Here is a 21,884-nt window from a genome sequence, read left to right as displayed (position 1 = left end):
CTGGGTTCTTACCTCCACAAAACATGGAGATACCTGGTCTCTTCTCTCTGGTCTGATACGGTATTGGCAAGAAAACTGAACTTTGACCATTAGGCAAAGATTCTGCTGATTCATTATTTTAGTATACTCATTTGTTGTGAAATTGGTTAGCCAAAGCATTCAGCATTTTGATGTGTATTGTTTCTTTCAGTCAAAAACTTCTTTAGAGTCAGCTTCAAAAATGGATCTCAAAGCCAGTCTCACTCACTGCAAGCCAATGACTCCTTCAACAAACAGCAGTGGCTTAATTGCATCCGGCAGGCCAAAGAAAAAGTTACATGTGCAGGAAAAGCTGGAGTGCTGAGCTCGGAAGCATGTTTTATTTTGTCACCAAATGGAAGCAGGGTATCCCAGGGAGAAACCATGATTGAGCAAATGGACCAATCTGACAGTGAGTCAGACTGTAGTATGGACACCAGTGAGATCAGCATCGACTGTGAACGTATGGAACAGACAAACCCTTGTGAAAATGAAAAACAAATAGAAACCAATGTTTGACACAAACTTATTCATGGAAAAAAACCTGTGTCTTACCTGTACAGTATTTGCATTCCACACATGGAACCATTTGGAGAAGCACTTTTAAAATATTTTTTGTGACAATGTAAATGCAGTCCTTCTTGTATAGTACTTGTATGCGTGTAGTACTGTAACTGCCAGTTTGTGTAAGCTGGAATCTCCTGCAACTCATGCCCCGTGATTATACTTCACAAACATCTAACATGGATGAAAGAGGTACTTGACCAGTTATTTTCAATGTCCTGCTGTAAACAGAATCTCTAAACTACTGCTTATAAGCGCATTACATAAAGAATCTTCCATAATTTTTAATTACTTTATTTGCCCTTTAATGGGGCAGCTGAAGATGTGGACTTAATATTGAGTTTCAGGAATGGGTATTGAGATTTTGAGTTTTCACAAAGACTTGGAAGTTAAAAACAGTTCATTGTAAAAAAAGAAACATCTTGCAGTAACCTATCTCAACTCTTGTGGTTTTAAATCAACAAAAACTGTAGTGGGTCATGTAATCAGTGACTTTTTAAGGACTGATTTTTCAAAATGAAGCACTGTACAAAGATCCATCAGTTGATTGATGGGATAAACATTAAAATCTGGTAAATTGAAGTGGTCAGCGTCATGCTATGGTTTAAATATCAAAGCACATCATATGAAAAATAATCAAGTAAACAAAAGCAAATCTCCACAGCCAGCACTGAATTAAATGAAATGCTGAGAATACTGGATATTTGTAAATAAATTGGTAGTTTGCTCTCAGTGCCATATATATGTATATGTATCTGTACCTTTTCTCTCAAATAGGGTAAGAATGAAAAAAGCTTTTGCTTGTGAATAAGCCCTCTTCAGCATTTTGCACTCCACTGACCTCCACTGTTGGTTTTAAACACCACTAAACTAATGTTAAAAACATTTAAGTTTCTGTAAATGTCTGTTTACAATTACATGCAGTTATTGCTGGTTTTTATATATTTTTCTTAAACTAAGTGACAATTTTATATAAATGGTGCTCTACAAGTGTCCTGTGGGATTATGTAGAGAAAGTTCAAACATAAAGGGAATTGATTTTCCTTTAGGATATATTCCATCCTTTGTATTTTTGTCAAATTAATTTTTAACCTTTTTGTTGCATTTACTCTCATGCTGTAATTGGAAATGACACTGTGTTTTTTGATGGCTGATTTAATCTACTCATTATGATGAGAAACAGATGAGTCGCTTAAAAATGCAGTCTAAAACACCCAGTTGAACATCCTGTTATTCTTCAGGAATCCCTGTGTAATATTTTATTTCTTAGTATAAGAAATAATGCCAATGCTGAATGATAGTATGGCAAGCTATGAAAATTATAATAAATTTAAATGATCCTTTAATATAAGAACCTGTGCAAAGTACTCACCATCAAAAGTAGAAAAACTAAGTTATTGCCAAAAATGTTTATTTCTTGTCCTGCAGGTTTATAAAAAATTGTAAATGTCAGTTATCTTGCATATATATACTGATGTGCATTAGAGAAATCAGTGTGACAAGATTATAAGCAATATAAAACAAGGTATTTTTATTTTTTCAAAAAAAGTCTGTTTTACCCGATAGAACATATTTCTGTATTTATACTTTTTTCAAAAAATGTATTTTTTTTTCTGTTTCAGGCTTTGTAATTTATTTCAACTGCTTCATTTTTAGAGCTGAATGACAGTGAAGGCAAGGGAAAGGAAAGATTGACAGAAGAAAAGAAGTAGGAAAGCTTGTTAGATGGTAAACCATTTTCATAGAAATTGTTCAGCAAAATGTTTGAAAAGAGAGAAAATCAAGTGAAGGTTTCAAATACAGAAGGATTGAATGTGTATTGACTTTTTCTTTTCTATATATTTTTGTTTTATCATAGCCTTAAACTTTTCTGGAAGCATTTCAAATAAATTACATTAAAGCATTTTGATTTTTTTTTATTTGGTTTGGTTGTTTTGCAAGAAGACTACAAAAAGATTTCAATAGTAAGCACGGTAAGTCTTAACAGTTGCATTTTGGTTCTGGGGGAGGTGTTACATATTTGGATCTAATTTGCTAGAAACAGTAGTAATAACTGCTCTACAAGTCACTGCACTGAATAATCCAGCACATTCCCTAGAGTTTTGTGTTGTTTAATCAATTTAGTGAGTAGGTGGAGCAAAAAATTAAGAGCAACCATATGTCTTATGTCTCCTGATACATTTTATATCATGTCTCTACTAAGTCTGTGTTTTTTCAAAACTCTGAGATGATGTATTTTGGGACACACAAAAATCGAACAACCAGATGATGATTCTTCTAAGATGAACATGCATTTTTTGTAATTGTTAACTGCTTAGCAATCCAACCATATACAACACACTGTAGTGCAGGTGTTTCAGTTTTGATTTACAGCTTTGATTTGATCTAACAAAGCATTTTTTTTGAAGAGAAGAGTAAACTTCTAGTTTAAGAATACTAGTATCATTCTAGTTTTGGTTAGGGCTTGCTTTGTTTGGGTTCAAATGCTTTTGAAATGCCACTGTATTTGAAGGAGTGACTTTTGACTGTGTTGAGATGGACGTGCAATAACAGTACCAAAAAGTATGGGAAGAAAGTATTAGTAAATGCATTAAGAAGGTCAGTAGTCATTATTGTTAGCAATTCTGATGTTAGAAAAATGGGGTCTAAGAAGTTGGAGTAGTAAATAAACTAGCACGCACGCTGTAGCCATTCAGCGAGCGTAAATCTATGCTTGATTCTTAGTAGAAGAATTTCCCAGGACACTCAACTGCTGTATGTACGTTGCTTTCACTAATGAGATATTTCTAAACCATGTAATTTTAACATTAGATCTCTAAGGGATCTTAGGTCATTCCTTACTCAAATGGAAGAATTGTTCCAAGGCAAGAAGGTGAAAAGAGAACAAGTGGAGTGTGTTAAAAGGGCAAGAGTCAGTGAAGAACCAGAGTTTCCAGGTCTTCTGAGTTCATCGTGAGGAAATGGCAAGATGAGAGAAAAGTGGATGAAGGATGAGTTCCAGCTCCTCTAAATCTGAGGTATTAGTCCTCAGGATCTCACCATCCTGAGAACAGTGAGTGGCAAGTCATCTTACTCCAAGGAGCAGGAAGCTGATAGTATGATGTGGCAGTTTCTTAACTTTCTAGCAACTTATCAAGCTACTCTATTCTTGGTGAGCACACTCAGTGCAGACTTGGTTTATAGGAGAGGTCTAATGAAATAAAAGCAATAAAGGATATATAATAGATTCTCTTGACTAAGAAAGAAAAGCGAACAAAGAAATGCCCTTGCAATTCTTTGAAATATATATGGACCCTCTGAGACTGCAAAAGAAAATGCAGCTGTGTGGTCTTTGGTTCCCTAGATTTGTTCTGCAGCACTGAAAAAAAGCAATGCAAGAATTAAGGTGACTCATGCCTGAAACACACAGTTCTGCTATGAGACAGCAGGAGCAGTTACTTCTGTGAAGCTCAGTACCAGGAAATCAATTGTCAGAATCTGGTAAAAGGTGGGCCCAAAGCTCAGTACTGAGGTAGAGAAGACACTTCTCAGAGGCGACTCCCACGGAATGCTTTGAATTACTGGGTTCCAGTTAGTTCTCTTGAGGCTACAGAGAAATTTCCAGAGTTTGAAAGACTGATATCAGAGCTTTTAGATGTCAGTGTAATGGACTGACCTTTTTGGAAGTTGATATACCATAGTGACACTGTCTGGCACTTAGGAGGCAGCCTTAATTTGCATATCTGTAACTGAGCCAAAAATGCAGTTCTGTGTATATGAAAATTTGCAGCATTTAAACGTGGTTCAGATTCAGAACAGACAGTTTTTCCATATTTGCTGCTTACTAATGAATGCTGATTTTTAAAACACTGTGATCTGTTCTACAGGTTGATGCTGCCACCTACAGGAATTAGTATTCTTAGAGCTGTTAAAAATGTAAAATGCTTAAAAGGAAAGTCAGTAGAACTTTTAAACTATTACCTCATGATCAAATATTTGTTAGAAAAATGTCCTAGGTGAATTTCCACTACTGATCCCTGACTTTAAGGAGACAAGTGAAGATTACTCCTTGGTTTATCGCACTCTTTTCTATCATAGTCATGTATTTTTCCCATCGCTGGAAAATGTGTTCTTTTCAAGCATTTAAAATAGGTTTTATCTGAATTTTTTGAAGGTGCCTCTGCCAGCATGGGCTATGAAGGAGATATAATGATGCAGTTCTCCTACCTTTGATTTCCTGGCGACTAAAATTAGTCAGCATGAATCCCTTTGCTCAAAATTAGCACTTAACTGAAGAAACCCTTTGCATCGTTAGAGTAACCTCAGATAAGTAAAATAGTTATTTATAGTTATTGTAAATAATTTAAATTAGGTAATGTTTTGCATTTGTAGATATGCTTTCATAAAAGAATACATGGATAATTTCTTGAGCAGTCTTATGCAGTCCTTCCTTACAAAAGTCTCATATTTTGTGGCTATTACTCTGATCTTAATCTGCATAGTAATGTACCACATATCATCTGATTTCAGAATCAAAGGGATCTGCAGCTGCTTTGTAATTGGGTAGGAAACCACTTGTTACAAGCCAGGGAGCCACTGAATGCTTGGCAAATACCAGAAACCACAGAAACCAGAAAGACTCTTCTTCAGGTGACAGATTTTCTAACTTTAAAATTATTTATTTATTTATTTATTTTACTTCAGAGTGTTCAACTAATCTCTTCTTAAGGTAATTTTTCACTGAAGCTTTGTTTGGTGGACTCGGATGCTTACTGCCTACTTTATGTTGAACTTTAAGATTCATAATGGTACAATGATCTAGAATTGTTACATCAGTTAGGTAGTAATTTTGTGATAACCTCTCAGGTAAATCCTCAGGGTTATGCTAATTAATAATTTGCACAACTGCAAAGAAGTATGTTTATAAAGCAAGAGGTCAACATGGAAAAATATTTTTGTGTGTCGTTTGGTCAGTGAGGAAGATTTCTTCAGACATTCTTTGGATTTGCTATGACACACTCTTACAATGTTTATATTTTCCTACTGACTGAAAATGTCTAAATACACTGCAACTGCAGGCTTTAGTTTACTTTCCATTATATGCTGTGAGAGAAAGTGGCAATAAGCATACTTCATATATAGGGTGTTTTTAGTAAACAGTAATTCACACCCTGTTGCCTTTTTTTGTGGTTGCTTTATACCTATCAACTTGAATGGCTACTGAAATACCTCCTTCTTTTAAAAATTCTTTTAGCCTCTCCAGAGCATAGATACGTTTTTCAGGAATTATTTTGGAAAGAGAAAACATGTTTGGAAGAACTCAAGGTCTGAGCCCATCCCTGAAAGAAATGTTTTGCCTAACTTTAAAATATCAGTTAAAGAAATGCTGCAGTGTCCCAAAACAGTTTCTTCCTGTACATTACGTCTGTTGGTGGATAGCTTTTTTCAAACGTATAACTTAGATCTCCTTTAATAAAACTTAAGCTAGTCCCAGTCTCTGTGGACAGGGGCATCCATATGATTATTCAGTTTCCTGCAGAACAGAAGGGTAATTCCCAGAATTTATAGCAAGGAAAGGAAAAGTATGTATAAAAATGATAAGGACAGAGATACAAACTTAGCTTTGCAATATTACTGCTGATTTGTCAATGCAAGTAACCCAGGTATAATCAAATTGGGATACTGTTCAACTGAGTTAATTGTACTGTAAAGATATAATATATATAGCCCAGAAGTTATTTTAACAGCTTTGCCAATTCAAACTTATTGACATGTTTGGAGATGAATAATAAATCAGCAAAGACTTGATTTTAGATAACAGTAAATTGGCCTATATCTTTTTCTTCTGATATATGGAAATTGTACTTGAAGTAGATAAAATGAAAATCACTCTAATATTTCAACTGATTTATGCTCTTTACCTCCGTTGAATACTCACAGAAATAGGGTATCAAATTCTCAAGGAAACATTCTTAATTTATCTGTGGGTTAAAACCCACAAACACAGTGTGCATTACCACTGGATACTTGAGCTCTACATTTCCACAGTTAGACAAATGTTTCATGTTATGTTTCTATAATTTATGTAGATTATAGCTATAGGCTCTATTTACCACATTTAAACTTGGCTGGTTCTCCAGAGACTTCTAAGAAACTAGTAATTATTAGCTTATCTTCTTTTAACACCCTGAAGGATAGCTCCATTTGTAAGCTGAGAAGTTACTTTCTAACTTACAGGTAAATAGAGATGAATAAAATGAATGGACTAGGTTAAAATATTTAGTCCTTGCATAGAGGAAAAATTTGTGTTTAAGATCGGTAGTTGCTTTTGAGATGACAATACAAACAACCACAGTTAGCAGGATTTAAAATAATTGGTATAAATAGGTAATATATTTAACTATAGAACTAGTGTACTTTTAATAAAATAAAATCGTGGGCTTTTAATCTTGTGAATTAGTTGCAAAACTAAACATCAGGTACTTGTATCTCCTGAAAACTGCAATCAAGGGTTATTTTCAGCAGGTACTTTTGAATTTGGTGCATTTCTTAGACCTTCTAAAGAAAAGGTCTTTGCCATTCTTAGTGAAAGAATTAAAATTCCTTCATAGCATTTTAAATGTAAAATACTGGTTTACCTTTACTCTAAGTTATGCAGCCACTAAACCTGTCACTGCTGATAATTTACAAAGCAAAGATTTCAGTCACATGCAGAATCACAGAATTGCTGGGGCTGGAGGAGACTTCTAGAGATCACTCAGTCCAATCCCCAGCTAAAGCATGCTCCCTGCAATAGGTTGCACAGTAGACATCTAGCTGGGTCTTGAATATCTTAAGAGAAGGAGACTCCACAACCTCTCTAGGCAGCCTATTCCGTGGCCATGTCACTTTCATTTTAAATAAGTTCTTCTGCGTATTTGTGTGGAACTTTTTATGGTCCAGTTTTTGGCCATTGCTCCTTGTTCTATCACATTGTGCTGGACTCTTTGTAAAAGATCCCTGTCTTTTTTGAACAGGGGAGCTCAGAACTGGACACAGTACTTCAGATGTGGCTCCACCAGGGCAGAATAAATCTCACATTAGGTAACGACAATGAAAATACAGCTACTGAGTAAGCACACAGGAGATGAAAAAACTCAGTTTTCTGTAGACTAGACTGTATTCTATATTTGAAATTGTTATCTTAAACCCATGAATTACTTAACCAGTTTTGGGAAGCATTGGACTGAGGGGGCACAGTGGAACTGCAATGTTGAGAAGCGGTAACGTTGAGCTTCTCTCCGAGTTTCCAGCTATTTCTATTATGCAGGATGACCCAGCTATAACGCAACTGCACCCACGTATCATTAACCCACATAACAGATGGGTTTTGTTATTAATGCTCCTCGTAGGCATCACGTGATAAGTAGGCCAGGTCTTAACTTGTGAGATAACAGGATCCAGCCATTCTGAATACAACAGCTTCACCTAATGGATATTTTCAGAATGAAGACCTCCCCAGATAAACTGCTGATTTCAAAAGGAGCAAAAAGACGAGAAAAGAACGCCAGTATTGACCAGCGTTACTGAGTTTTATCAACAAGGGGGTGGCAGCCATTTTGTTCAGAATTTGAGAAGAAGTGAGATCAGGCTCTCCTAACGCACCGATCCTTTTGATTACCGCCCTCAGCAGCAGGCGGCGGTGCGCTGACGCCTTGAGTCGCGGCTGCGAAGCCGAAGCTCGGGAGAAGCAGCGGCCCCGCCCCGCCCGCCGCCCGTCGCGCCCCGAGGAGGCGGTGGTCCCCGCGCGGCCCCGCGCCTGCCCCTCCGCTTCTAACTGGCGCCACCGTCGTTGGCTCCGCCCCCTTCCCGTTTCGGCTGCCGCCATGTTAGAGAGCGGGGAGGGGGCGGAGGGGCTGCCATAAAGCGAGCGGACGGAGGGGGAGCAGTAGCCGCAGCGGGCGCTGCATGGAGCCGGGCGGGGGTGGCGCGGTGGGCGAGGAGGAGAAGGCGCGGGCTGTCGCGCTCGCTTTTCGGCGATAGGACAGAATGGCGGATGCCGCGATCTCCAGCGGCGGCGAGATGGAACCGGAGCAGCATCAGCGGACGGAGAAGAGCGGCACGGGCCTCCTCGGGGTGGAGAGCGATAGAGCGGGAGCCGCCGAGGACACCACACAAAATGGCGGACGGTCTGAGGAGGCGCTGCTGGTGGCTGCAGTAGCTGCAGAGGACGAGGTCCCCCCAAACCTCATCACGACCAGCAGCAGCAGCCAGCGCAGGAGCAGCGTCCCAGCGGCACACGACCAACAGCCGCCGCCCAGCGACGTGCCGGGGGGGCCGCCCCCTCTCCCTAAGCCCCCAGAAGACGTGCCTGTTAGGAGGAACTTTCAGATCCCCAGGAAGAGCAGAGAAAAGAAAGGTTGTTCCTTCCCATTCCTCCTTTCTCTCCTTCTCTTCTCTCTTCATCTTATCCATTAGGCAGGCTCTTTGTGCACCTCACACAGCTGCATGCAAAACCCTGCGGGTGTGGAGGAGGCTGTGGCATGGCTCGGAGCAGCGAGGCTGCTGGGGATACGTTTTCTGGCACCAGAGAGGCTGTGCATTCTTTCGTTTCCTCACCCCTCCCTCTTTTCCGTTTGTATTTGGCCACGAGGAGGAGCATCCCATCTCGGCTCGAATCTCAGACCGCTGCTTTACAAAAGACGGACGAGGTGGATGCGATCCGGGTGGGCTGGAGCGCAGGTCCCGGCTCTGCTTCTGGAGGCGCACACAGAGAAGATGGTTCTCTGGGAACGGACGCGTGGTTCGCTTCTCTTCCCCCTGTCCCCCTCTGGGCAGGAGGGGGCTGTGATCCTCGGTAGGGTGGTCAACTACCGCACACTGAGCGGCGTTTCGCTTCAGTGACGGTGCACGGAAGATGGTTCTTGTCGAGTGAGATTCCTCACTTCGCAGGCAGGAGACGGCTGTCTCACGTTCACGTGCCTCGTGTTGGAGGTTTCCCAGCGTCCTCGGTTGGTTTTTTGCTTTTCCAGTGGCTCTTCCTCTGAAAGCCTGTGGTGTTTCTTGCTTTTCGTGAAACTCCACTGGTGTCTGCTTTTCTGGTCGTTGTTAAGTGCTGCTGTAGATATGTCTTTCTTCCCAAAACTTGTTTAAGTCCTTGACCCGTTATGACTTGGGGTCGGTGTCTTAGTATCAAAAAATAGCAGTTCGTATAGGTTTCTAGTTCTTCAGAGAAGAGTCTAACATGTAACTTCTTGAAATGCTTTCTTCTTTAAGGAAGAGATGAAGGTAGGTTTATTTCATTATCCCATTCCCTCCTGTATTTGGCGTTAATTTTCCTTTTCTTCTTTTATTCCCTTCTTCACCATTCCCATTTCTTGAGGGAGCGTACCACTGGCAGAGGACTGGGTTGATATGAGGAAAAAAAAAAACCCAAAGAACCAAACATTCATTGCTCATCTGATGGAAAAATGTCTGGATAAAACATGATGTTCCTTGTGCTTCCTTATCTCAAAACCAAGTGTGATTATATTTGAATACCTTTAAGTGTAACACAAATGTTTAGTACTAGAGACGTTTGAAGTTCTTTTCTAACACTTGGTTCCAGTGTGAATGAAAACCTATGAAATCCCTTTGTACGTCATATAATTCATCATTTGCCTCTGCACCACCATTTCCTAAGGGTGCAAAAAACTTTAATGTAATTTCAGTCATCAGACTTGAAGACCTGTCTTGCTCTACTTCTAAAATTGACTTCCTGAATTTAAGGTTAACTGACCTGAGTTCTTAAGGTCTCACTTTTTAGTATACTGTGTATACTTTCTTTGCCTTCCAACTTCGAGAAGCTTCTTGGAAGCTTTGTCTTTCATCATGCTGGTGATGCGTGAGTACAGACTTCATCCTGTCTACACCAGTTGCAGGCTTTTGACTGCTCATGATTGCTCTATTGGTCTTTTCCCACATGATAATATATCAGAACTGTGAGGTGATGCTTCCTTGGCAAGACTTCTGAAAGTGGGCAAACATGAAAATTGGTTGCTTGATCTTTGAGAATCTTTTGGAAGAAGATTTAACAGTACATTCATCATTGTAGTGTTATGTGCTTAAGAGATGCAGAGTAGCAGTATTCAAATACATCTTTTAAAATAAGAATATGAGTGTAACATGTGTCCTTTTTGGAATAGCTGGTTTGGAAGCTTCCTCCAGTCTTGTTTTGGAGTAGCTCTTTTTGTTTTGCTTTCTAAATCTCTGTTTTTACTATTGGATGTATCATCTTGATGGATAGCTATTAATTATGCAAGAGTATTACGTACGAACTATAAAATCTGTTCAGGATAAAATTTATTTTAAGCACGGCCAAATACTTTTGGAACAACTTTTGATTGTAAAACGCAACAAACAAACAAACAAACAAAAAACCGAAAGCAAAGAAAAAAGAAAGATCATAGCAAACAGCATATATAGTTGCTTGTTCAACCTTTTTGGAATTTATCTGCAGCTGTTTTTGGAAATTAGTAAGGAACTGAGAGTCAGTTGTGGAGAAGTGCATCTGGAAGACACATACTTATTGAACCTAGCTGTGATTAGTTGTCACAAAATCTTTCTTCTGCCTTTTTTTTTTTTTTCCTTTCATAGTGGAATAATTCTGGAACCCGAACTTTATGCAAGATTGGCACTGGGATTTTGATTTGTGTGTTTGTGTTTGTTTGCCTACTTAAAGGCAAACTGTCTTCAAGTTGTTCTTGAGCATGCAGTTTAGTAATAGATGGTTAGGCTCTTTTGAGTTTCTTAGTGCTTTCTAATGCAGTGCTTAGAGCTTGCTTCTCTGCCCTCTTCTAATTATCTGATCTCAGATGTCTGAATCTGTCCTGGACTTCAAAGATCCGTTTGTAATAGAATGAGGAAAAAATAGTTTCCAAGATAAGCCACTGGAAGAGTGTTTCTTGCTTTGCTGAATGAACTTCAAGGTACCGGTCCTCTTATCAAAGCGCTGTTGCCATTGGCTTATGGGATTGCTCATTGGTTAACTTTCAGCACTTACTGCCATAGTTGACCAGGTTAGCAGATGAGTGCTATTTCTCAGACTGAATGGGGACAAAAAGGTCATGCTCTTGTCCTTGAAAGTCCAAGTAGTTCTTGGTCAGAAGTCTAGGTAGTCCCTTTTCTACTTACCAGCACTTGGTGTTTCATTTTGCTTTCTCTTTTTTCCTTCTAATCTTTTGTATCTTTGAGCTGAATATCTGCTATTCGCTACCTGCTGGTTCTACCTAGAGGTTTCATTAAGGAGTCCTTGTGATAACTACTTAAAACATTTGAGAGCAGCAAAAGACATTTGAAGTGGAGAATAATCATACAACTTCAACATTGTGCTTCATTTAACTGCACTGATTCTTGATCTTAGTTTTAAGAAATGAAGATTTTGGAAAAATTAATCTTCACTTTTTTTTTTTTTTGTGAGTGCTAACAATCTGTAATTGGCTTATCTTCACTTATCAGGACTTCTGAAATGGACTGCGACTGTCTTCCTTTTCTTCGTATTCTAACTTAAAAGAAAAACCTGCTACCTCCAAACTCCATTTTCTTAAGTTGAAAAATCAAGCAGCTGTAAAAGAGAAACTCAGCGCCTGCAGGGAATTACACGCATCCAAACACAGTCTAACGTTGGTCCCAAGACTAAGTACTGTATTTACTAAACCTAGTTTCTACCTAAAAATACATGTCTATGTCCCTGTATGCTGAGTGGAAACTAAATGGAAATGCTATTTATTCTTATTTCTGCAATACAAGCTGGCAAAAACCATTATAACTTATTTGTATGTGTAGTCATGATTAGCGTGCAGTAGCCTTTTATAAACTGCTGCTTAATTTACACAAGTCAGTAAAGGTAGTAAAGCATACCTATGTCAGGTTTGTATGGTGAAAAATAAATACACACATTCCCATTCTTTCAAGCAGTGTAGGGCTGGAGATAAACTTGATAAAGTCATCCTTTGCGTATAAGCGAACGACTTGGTGCCTGGTGTCGGTGGTACGGTCTGGTGCTGCTCAGTTTTTATTTCTTATGAGGTAGAAACCCTCATGTAGTGACCATGACCTTTTAGAAGATAGCTGCCCTTCACCAGTGCTTAGGCAATCTCAAGACAATGGTAGATATAAGGTCTTGTTCTTGGACTCATTTGGTCAGTGGGTGGAATCAATCTTAGTTTAATGTCTTAGTTTCTTTGTACCCAGATAGGAAAAAGTGGAATCTCAAAGTGACTTAAAAATATTTCAGTTTTAATCTATTTTTGTTATGAAAGTAGCAGAGCACTTTTAGCTTCAGTAGTATTACAGGTGAATTTATATTGAATAATTCTTGTGTGGCATATACATTTGGAAATGTACATGAAAATACAGATATTATTGAATAAGTAACAGCAGCAATAAAACATTCACCCTTCTGAGAAAGTAAAGAATAAAAGCAGCGCCTCTTTTTATAAAGAGGAAAAAAAAAGGCTCCAATGGTGTTGTGTTCTAAAATTATGCAGATTTAGAGCCCTTCCTTAAATCTGTTGGGCACTGTTTGTATAGTAGTTCACAGTTCATCCTAGCTGTAGAACAGGGAGACTTGCTTTTTTCTAGGAAGTCTGTCTCAGTTCACTCATTAGAGCTTTACACGAAGCAAGGGATATTTGAACACATGGGGATGCAGTAGACAATGTTTGAGTTTATGGCAAGATCACGACTGATTTCATAGCATGCCTCTTCTGGTTTTGTGCCTGGGATGCTGGTGAGGCATGGCACGTGGTAATGAATCTCTGAGTGGTCCTGGAGGGATTTCTGCTCACCTGGGCTCAGCAGTAGGAAATAGGCTGGGTTTGGTGGAGTGTGCATTTCTGGGAGGAAGGGGTGTGTGGGGGGATGGTGTGTATGGTAATCATTGTTCAGGAAATAGAAAATTACCACTGCCAGCTGTCTTGGGCAGAAGAGGAGCTGGTGGTATGTGAAACCAGTGCTATGTGATGCTAAGACAGATCTGAGGGCTGTTTATCATCCCATAGAATGAGTGGAACAGGACCATAATGAGCATCTAGTTTCAGCTCCCTTGCTGTGTGCGTGCTGTGCTTATGTGGATAAGATTGCATTGGCAGTGCTTTTTCAGTGTGTCTGTTTCCTTCATAGGTTTGCTTTGTGTTTTAATGTTTTCTCTTTTCTCTAAAAGTGTGCTTAATCTTAACAGTATTATGCAAAGTTTAGAAGTTTTTCCCCTTCTGGTTATCTTTATTCCCATATTGCTGTCAGCCTTTTGAGAACTGAGATGTAGCTGAAAGGTTTTCTAGATAAGAATGGTTTCTTAATTGCTTTCAGAGCTGTTTTAAAACCACTTGTTTGGTGTTGCTGGTGTTGGAATGGTTGCTGTATTTTGATGGACAATACTACATCATAAAGTGTGTGCATAAATGTAGCTTTTGCTAGACTGTACAGGTGCATGCAGAAGCTGTGCAAACTTTGGCAACACGTTTTTCAGGAAGGTAAATTTGAACAACAAATGAAGGGATTTAATTTTAAACTTGTTCTTGTGAGGGATAGGACTATAAAGAATGAATGCGTGCAGTGTGGTTTTCCAGTAATAAGAGATTATCAGGCTTCTTAAAATAAAACAATATTGACTTTATTCATATTTTGCATAATTACCATAAACAACAAACAAAAACTCCTTAATAGTTCTAAAGAGTTGTTTAGCTGTGAACTTGTTTTTGATGTTTTTATTAGAGCAATTTGTTGCTTGTTCATAATTAAGAGCTAATGAATTTAATTAAAGTTTTGTAATTTAATTAGTGTTTTGCAGTAATTACTAGATTTTTTTCAAATGTGAATTGAGACATTGAGGTGCTTCTCTTAAAACCTGAGAACTGGCTATTTAGGAGTAATATTAATAACATGTAAAAAAAAACACCTTTTTTTTTTTTTAAAGATGATGTAATTGTTGGGAATTTTAACTTCAATTTTCTAACCTGAATTCCACATTTTAAAAGTAATTTAGTGTTTAAAAAAAAAAATACCTGAAATGGACCATGACTGTATCTTCATGCATTTACTGTCAACAAACTGGAAGATGTAGAATTTTTCAAGGTGTATATTGGTGCTTATTTTTTCTCCTTCTATTTTATAGCACTCTTTCAGCCAGTAGCTGTGGGCTCCCGAGAGTTTGATGATGTTGTGAAGATTCTGCATTCATCTTACTTGGAACCCAGTTCAGTGTCCAATTTTAACTACAGGAGAGCCAGCTTAGTTCATAGTGAGCTGCTAGAAAAGGAGGTAAGTATGTTTCTGTTTTCTTTATGGTTATGGTACAGATCAAATCAACTCTGATACATTTTTTTGAGCTTAGAGACAAAGACCCAAAGAGTATTTTCTGCTTATGTGCTTCTTATCAAAATGCAAAACTGCATCCCTGGGAACGTAAGTAGGTATTCCTCAGGCAACTTTATTGCTACAAACGTATAAAATTTTACCTGAGATATTCAATGAATAAAAGAAAGATTGCGTGAGGAATTCTTTTGCTCTGTATTTTGTTTTTGAAATGTTGTTGATGTTACTTATTTGTAATAACCTGTGAAGAGGCTGTAGGGGCTTGTAAAGAAGTTACAGAGTCTTCTTCAATGGCTTGATTCTTCCATTGCAATTTATGATTAAAATACTTTTCTGCTATGAAGTTTACTTAGTCTTGGTCAGTTTCCAAGAAGTGCCAACTCAACAAGTTGGTTCCTTGAACTTAGTAAGTGAAGAAGCATGGTTAGCTTGAAGGTTGTAGCACTTACCTTGTGTTTCTTAAATCCAGTCTTGGCTGTCTTTAATAAGTTTGAAAGAAGTTTTTGGTCCCCTGACATCTGTTTCAGATTTCGTGTATGGAGTGACAGAACGTGCAGTTGGTTTGCTCAAATTTTTATCTCGTGAACTCTGATGTATTTTCTGCTGTTACACCATTTGTGAATCGTGGTTACAGCTCAGGTGTATATCAGCTGCTGGAACCTCCTCAGTAGCAGTGAGGCAGAGCTGCACATGCACTGTGTAAAAGAGTATTGTCCTGTTCTCCTAAAAAGCAAATAAGGATCATTTCTGGAATTTCATAAGTGATATGGAAGGCATTGAGCTATATGCACTTGATGAGCATGTTACAAGTAACACTAAAATATTACTGCCAGAAGAGTGTTTTCCCCTGTCTCATTCAAAATCACCTTTTGATTGGTTTTGTGTACTTGAATCTGCTAATGTAGATGGAGCCTTGAAACACTGATAGTGCAGTAATCTGTTTGTGCTAAGAACTGACTGTAATAGGTAACTTAAGAACTTGCTGTGATAGTTCACAGAAAAGCGCAGAGAGCTGAAATTTGATGGTCGCCTGGATAAAGAGCTTTCTGAAACCTATGCTTTTCTGATGGTTGATCGAGCTCAGGTAAGAAAACATAACTGTGTATAACCTTTCTTTTTTAATTAAGCAGTATTTTCTTTAACTGGATATTTTCAGCACACTTGCTAATCTTTAATCTACTCCTGCTACATTCAGCACAAGAAGGTGTAGATGGATGAAAAGGATACAATATTATGTCACAATTTAAATCTTTCTTATTGTCTGTTATTTGTGGTGCCATGTTCATATGTCTTTATAAAAGTATATTTTCCTTTCTGATTTATGGATAGATTTTTCTGGTCTATGTGTGGGATTTCTATTAATTTTGTTTTGTTTTGTTTTTTTGAATAAAAGAAGAGCTTGCTTAAAAGTTATTTTTATAATGAAAACATGCATAATTTCCTTCCTGCTTTTTTAAAAACAGACTGAGCAAAGGTGATCATGCTGCTTTCCTATGTGTGCACAAGATTTAATTTCTGTTCAGTGGGCAAGAGTAATGGCTTAGTGTATAGATAAGAAGATACATAGATGCATTCTTAGGGTATTTCTGTGCTCCAAATATGCCTATATAGAGATATATAACCTTAATATTAGAAACATACTTTCTGGGTTTCCAGTCATATTTTTTTTTAATGAAAATGATGGAAAGGGCTTTTTCTGCTACTGTAGAGCCAGGATTTTGTAAGTATTCAATCATATGGCAGGTTTGCATCTGCATTGTAAATCAAAAGTGTTTTTAAAGAAAGTAATGTTCAAAATATGTGTTTAAAGCTTAAGATACAGGGAATGTGTTGTGTCTGTGGGTTTCTGTGGGTTGTTTTTGTCATTGCTTTTAGTCCAGCTGGAATTCTACTCTTGTTCAGTTTATCACTCTTTATTCTGTTCATGTTTTGGCTTTGTTGTTAGATCTGTTTAAAAAATGTCTGTTCTTTTCAGATCCAAAGCATATGTGAAAAGGGGCTGCATGTGGGCCACTCCAAAATAGCAATTCTCGGCAGTCCTTCCATGGGTAACTGTCTTTTATTGTATGTGCTGGTATCATTCAGTATGGTTTAGCAGATAAAGCTGATGCAGTTGTGTTACTGGTTTAGTGCTTCACTTCAGGAATATCACATGTGGGTATTTTTAGCAAAGTAAACAGCCATCACAACACTACTTTGTAACTCTGGTTAAAATCCTCTCTCAAAAGTGAAATGAAATTTTCAGTTGTATACATTTTAATTTTCATCGTATACATTCTGTATTCCCAGTAAAATTGAGAAGCCAAAGAATTCATCCAATCTTTGGCTCTCTGTGCTCGCAGGCATGAGTGCTTTTATGACTGACTTTGTGAGTACTTAATATGCATCTGTATGGCCTTGGACCACAACACTTGTAGTGATGTGGCTGTACTCCTTTTTAACTGACTTAATGTCCATTTTCTGCTGTGGTGCACATAATAATTAATACCACACGTGGTACGATTAAATATTTCTTTTGGTGTCTAGGAGTTGTGAGTTGGGAATGTGCCTTTGTTCCTTTTCCTGATCTGATTATGAAAAGCTTTAGTGCCTTATAGTACTGCTTAAACTTCAGTGTAATGTGCTTTTTTGTGTTTCTGATATTCCTTTCAGGTATCTATATCTCCCGGTATGCTGATTTATTGCAACCCAATCCTCTAGAAATTGGAGCAACTGGAGATGTGATTATTTTTAAAGTAATAAAGGTAAATTTATGTTATCTGGTCATGAGGGCTTATATTGCTCAGCGATGCAATAAAGGTAGTTTTAACTGTACTTACTGAACCTCCACTCATACAATTACCTGCTTACAAAGAATGTAGAAGCATACCACGTTTAAAATTCAGTGTGTACATTGAGTTTAATAAAGAATAAGAAATGTTTATGAAGGGGAAGAAATACGTTTTTTTTTTTGTTAAACTATGGAAAGAATCTATTCTTACTAACATTTTTTTCAAAACCTTTTTTCTTTTGCTTGCTTTTACTTCCTGTTATATGTGGAACGCTTTGCCATTTTCAGGGAAAATATTATGTTTGTAATTCTTCTGCTTTATTACAGGGAAAAATGAAGAGTATATATGACCACATAGGTATGAAAGCAATGGAATCAACAGTAAAGAGTGCTTTAGATCCAACACCAAAGCATGAGTGTCATGTCTCAAAGAATGCACATAAAGTAACCTCCTTGCTGGCTTATCGAGCATACGAACTTACTCAGGTAGTAGAAACTAAAGGATGTGTTACCTTACCTCAAAACTTTATTCAAACAAACCCCAGAATTATGGTTGTAAATTGCCTGAAGCATAGCTAATACCGAACATCTAAGTAGTTGTAACTAATACTTTAACACTGCAGTCTGGTTTGTATGTATTCAGTAGTAGCCCACAGCAGCCTGTGTTCAGTTACAGAACAGCATGTCAGTCTCTTCTCTTTCCTTTATATACACGTACTTGCTCTCAGACTTGATAGAAGTCTCCTTGAGAGTAACTTCCAACTTTTTAGATGTAAAAGTTAATATTTGGTATAATGAATTTCAAGCTATTAATCTCTTTCCATTTCTTTACATAAATAGTTAGTTATTAGGTATCTTTTATGTTACTCCTGTGAAACAGTGCATCTTTCGGGAGAGAAGGATCACGAACTGTTAGTGTTTAGAATCTAGTTTACCAGATTTCTAATTTAGCACTGTATTATGTTCTTGTTCTAGTACTATTTTTATGAATATGGCTTTGATGAGATAAGGCGAAGACCAAGGCATGTTTGTCCTTATGCTGTTGTTTCTTTTACTTACAAAGATGAAATTGTGCAAGCACCGAAATTTCTGCCCCCATCAAGGTAAGCTAGGAAATCAATTTTTGTAAGACTACATTCAACATGAATGCATAGCTTGTAGTAATCTAAACCAGTTCTAAATTATTAACAGTGCTGAAATGAATGGACGCGTCCCAAGTAGTTACTGTACTGTTTCTGATGCAAAGCAAGGGATGATGAACTGGTTTTATACATCAAGCTGGCCTCTGCAGGAAGCAGTTCTGCTGCTTTCTCACCTACCTAACCTTCTTTACTAAGTAGAATCTATAAAGGAAGTTTAGTAGAATATATGCAGAGTTGTAATGATGTTCACAGCAATATCTTGTTTGGTAAAGAAAATATTCTGTATCTTTTATCTCTGGTCTCCTCACTGTTTATTTACTGCTTGTAGAGTGACTGTCTGTGTTAATTACTGATATAATATAATACCTATACTGGTAGGAAGGCATCCAGTTGTGGGGACTGTAGTTTTTAGTGCTAACAGCAATTAACAGGGTATCAGAAATCAGAGAATCTGCTGTAATGATAGCTTGAATTTGGAGAGTGTATTATTAGTTTTACTATTTTAGACTGGTAGGGTATCCTTAGTATAAAATCTAGTAGTCAGAAGCTTCTGTCTCAGGCTAGTAATTCAGTCTCCTTTCTTTTTGTTAGATCAAACAGCTTCAACCCAGATAGAAGTACAGGTAAGAATGAATTGAAATGTATTACTTTGTGACTATAGGAATAGAAGGTAATGGCCATTTTTCCCCATGTAGTTTCATTTTTCTAACCAGAATGATTGCTTAGCTATGTTGATTGTCTACCTAACTTTTATTCTGTACTATACTGATTGGAGGGATCTCTTTCTAATATCATATGATCTCACAGACACCTTCTGGTGTATCTTTTCTTACCAGAATAAATCAGAACTGAACAAAATCCAAAGCTGTTTTTTTTCCCTCCTTTTTCTACTTTTAGTATGGCAAAAACATATATTCTGTTCACAAATCTGCTTTTCAAGGGCACTTCAAATAGTAGGATCCTCGACTGCTTTTCTTTTGACCATCATTCAGGCAAAACATTCATATATGTAAAAGTGATTGGCTGTTAAGGTAAGGAAGGAGGATATCATTGCACAGATGCTGTCAACAAGGATGTGTTTGTATGGCCACGTATAGGTAACATACCAACCTGCTTTGCTCTGCTGAGATCAAGTCAAAACAAGATAAGATTGCAATTTTTCTTCTGGTTATCTTTTGACATATTATTTAAGGTTTGCTCTGGTATTAGCAGGAAGTTTCCCTAAAACAGCTTTAGGAGAATCAACAGTCACTTTACTGCCATTTCCTTTCAGTCCCTCCTAAGAAGTGTTTTCACTTAGTGTTTCTTTTTGTTTCCGTCTTAATTTAGATAAATCTAACTATACATTATGGAGGGGACAGCTCTGGAATAAAGGCAAGCTTTTATGCCATGTTTCCTTGAAGTCAACAGCACGTCCTTTCCTTCCCTGCAAGCTGTGAGTATAATTGTTTAAGGAGCAACAGTTTAAAAAATGGCTGTATTGAAACTTGTTCTGATAGACTAGGCAGATTTCAGGCAGTCAGATGAAAAATACACTGTGGCCAGACGCTTCAAATATGTGAAACTAGATAGATTCCTGAGTCATGAGTGTCCAGAGCTGCTTTTAAGTTTGTTCTCACAACTCTTGTCAGCCTTTGGGTTTTTCTTTTGTTTTTGTTATTTAAGTGACACATACTCTTTTGAAGCAGTGAACACCACTGGCTCACAGGGCAGCCTGAGGAACTGATTTTTACAAGCATGTGTTTGATAATTTCTTTTTTGTCAATAAGGACTGGACTGTGGAGGTCAAAGAAGAGGAGACTTTAATTGTTTTATTTTTCCCCATTCCAATCCCCCACCCTTTGTCTCTAGACCCGAGAAACTTGACCTGGAAAAAGCTGTGAGCATTGACCAATTGAAGAAGAAAATATCACCGCTGTTGTTCTATAAAGAAACTTACGTAGGGGCAAAAGAAGGTAAATTGTTCTATATTAATCTTTTAAATTCAGATGTTTACTGAATTTGAATTTTATTTTTTCTTCTTCTTCCGACTTCTTTCTCCTCTCATGCCATGTCAGTGTTGAGAAATGGAATGTATAGTAGCCTGTATGAAATTGTGGAGAAGTCCCGTTCTGGCAGTCACTTGGAGGGATTACTTCAGAAGCTGGAGAAAGAGAAACTTGTAAGTGTAACAGATTTTACTTTTTCCTTTTGAGAATCATTTCAGTAACTAGTGGCATACTGGAAAATTTATGATCTTGCTGGTATTATGAAGCTGACACACTCCAAAACAGTGTTTACAGCACTTCTCTACCCATACTGGAATTAAGCTTACAGGCAGTATTTGTAGTGAGAAAATGTCTTTGGTTGTTTGAAGCAGTGTGCTTTTTTTTTTTTTGGTCTTGAAAACAGGTTCTTGTGAAACCACTTCTGGACAGAGGATTTCTTCTTCTTCTTTCTCCTTGGCAAATGGCATCTCCTTATGGTACGCATTTTTCAGATTAGATGGTTGGGGTGTGGATGGGTGGGTGTGAGGGAGTGTTGGTTCTTTTGTGTATGCTTGTGCAGGGCAGTGTTCTTTGTTTTGTTTATTTTTATGGTGTTCTGTAGGGGTTGAGTTATCTTTGGAAGCACAGAGGGTCTTCTCATTCCCCACTGTTCTTATTTTCTCATTCTAGACCAACAAACTGGACGATCTCGCATGTTAAATGCATTGTTTTTGTTTCCAGAGCCCAGAGGTGTAACAAACTCAGGTAAGTTTGTTCACTGCTAAAATTGTTGTCTATGGGCTCATTTAAATATTTATATTCTGCTTAAGACTTGGTAGTGATACATTGTGTCAGTGTAAACAGGGAATAACAATTTGTTATGGCCAAGGTGGTGGTTTCTTGCAGGGAGCTGTTTTGTTGTAAATCTTGGTAAGCTTCTAGAGTGACCTTCTGTAAGGGATTATAAGGTGATTTAAACAGAAAATTGTGAGTATGTAGGATATAGGCTGCTACAAAGTGATGAAAGTGATCAGTTCCTGACTATGAGCAGGTTGACTTTTAAGCAGGCTTTAAAGTGGGTTACTTGGCTTCCTTTCCTTCCTTTTGGGTTAT

The 21,884-nt window shown here is 37.8% G+C and overlaps 2 protein-coding genes across 8 annotated transcripts in view; both read left to right on the top strand.

Moving 5' to 3' along the window:
• Window positions 1-2,485, top strand: part of ARHGEF3 (Rho guanine nucleotide exchange factor 3) — a 114,733-nt gene extending 112,248 nt beyond the window's left edge. For all 5 annotated transcript variants that reach the window (XM_031608205.2, XM_090148207.1, XM_031608220.2 and 2 more), the window contains one exon: window positions 191-2,485. In XM_031608205.2, coding sequence (XP_031464065.2) covers window positions 191-537 — 347 coding nt within the window. In that variant the 3' untranslated portion in view covers window positions 538-2,485. The remainder of the gene's footprint in view (window positions 1-190) is intronic.
• A 6,104-nt stretch (window positions 2,486-8,589) lies between these two features.
• The window catches only part of TASOR (transcription activation suppressor), a 28,284-nt gene continuing 14,989 nt past the window's right edge, over window positions 8,590-21,884 (top strand). For all 3 annotated transcript variants that reach the window (XM_031608254.2, XM_031608245.2, XM_031608264.2), the window contains exons 1-13: window positions 8,590-8,959; window positions 14,693-14,838; window positions 15,884-15,976; window positions 16,868-16,940; window positions 17,545-17,636; window positions 17,990-18,148; window positions 18,638-18,765; window positions 19,396-19,427; window positions 20,134-20,239; window positions 20,656-20,759; window positions 20,862-20,965; window positions 21,196-21,268; window positions 21,462-21,536. In XM_031608254.2, coding sequence (XP_031464114.2) covers window positions 8,590-8,959; window positions 14,693-14,838; window positions 15,884-15,976; window positions 16,868-16,940; window positions 17,545-17,636; window positions 17,990-18,148; window positions 18,638-18,765; window positions 19,396-19,427; window positions 20,134-20,239; window positions 20,656-20,759; window positions 20,862-20,965; window positions 21,196-21,268; window positions 21,462-21,536 — 1,555 coding nt within the window. The remainder of the gene's footprint in view (window positions 8,960-14,692; window positions 14,839-15,883; window positions 15,977-16,867; window positions 16,941-17,544; window positions 17,637-17,989; window positions 18,149-18,637; window positions 18,766-19,395; window positions 19,428-20,133; window positions 20,240-20,655; window positions 20,760-20,861; window positions 20,966-21,195; window positions 21,269-21,461; window positions 21,537-21,884) is intronic.

The sequence above is a fragment of the Phasianus colchicus genome, chromosome 11 (genome assembly GCF_987193195.1).
Source record: "Phasianus colchicus chromosome 11, bPhaCol1.hap1.1, whole genome shotgun sequence".
In the NCBI taxonomy this organism is placed as follows: Eukaryota; Metazoa; Chordata; class Aves; order Galliformes; family Phasianidae; genus Phasianus; species Phasianus colchicus.
The sequence above is the reverse complement of the archived record's forward strand: the minus strand, read 5'-3'. Positions and strand labels throughout refer to the sequence as shown.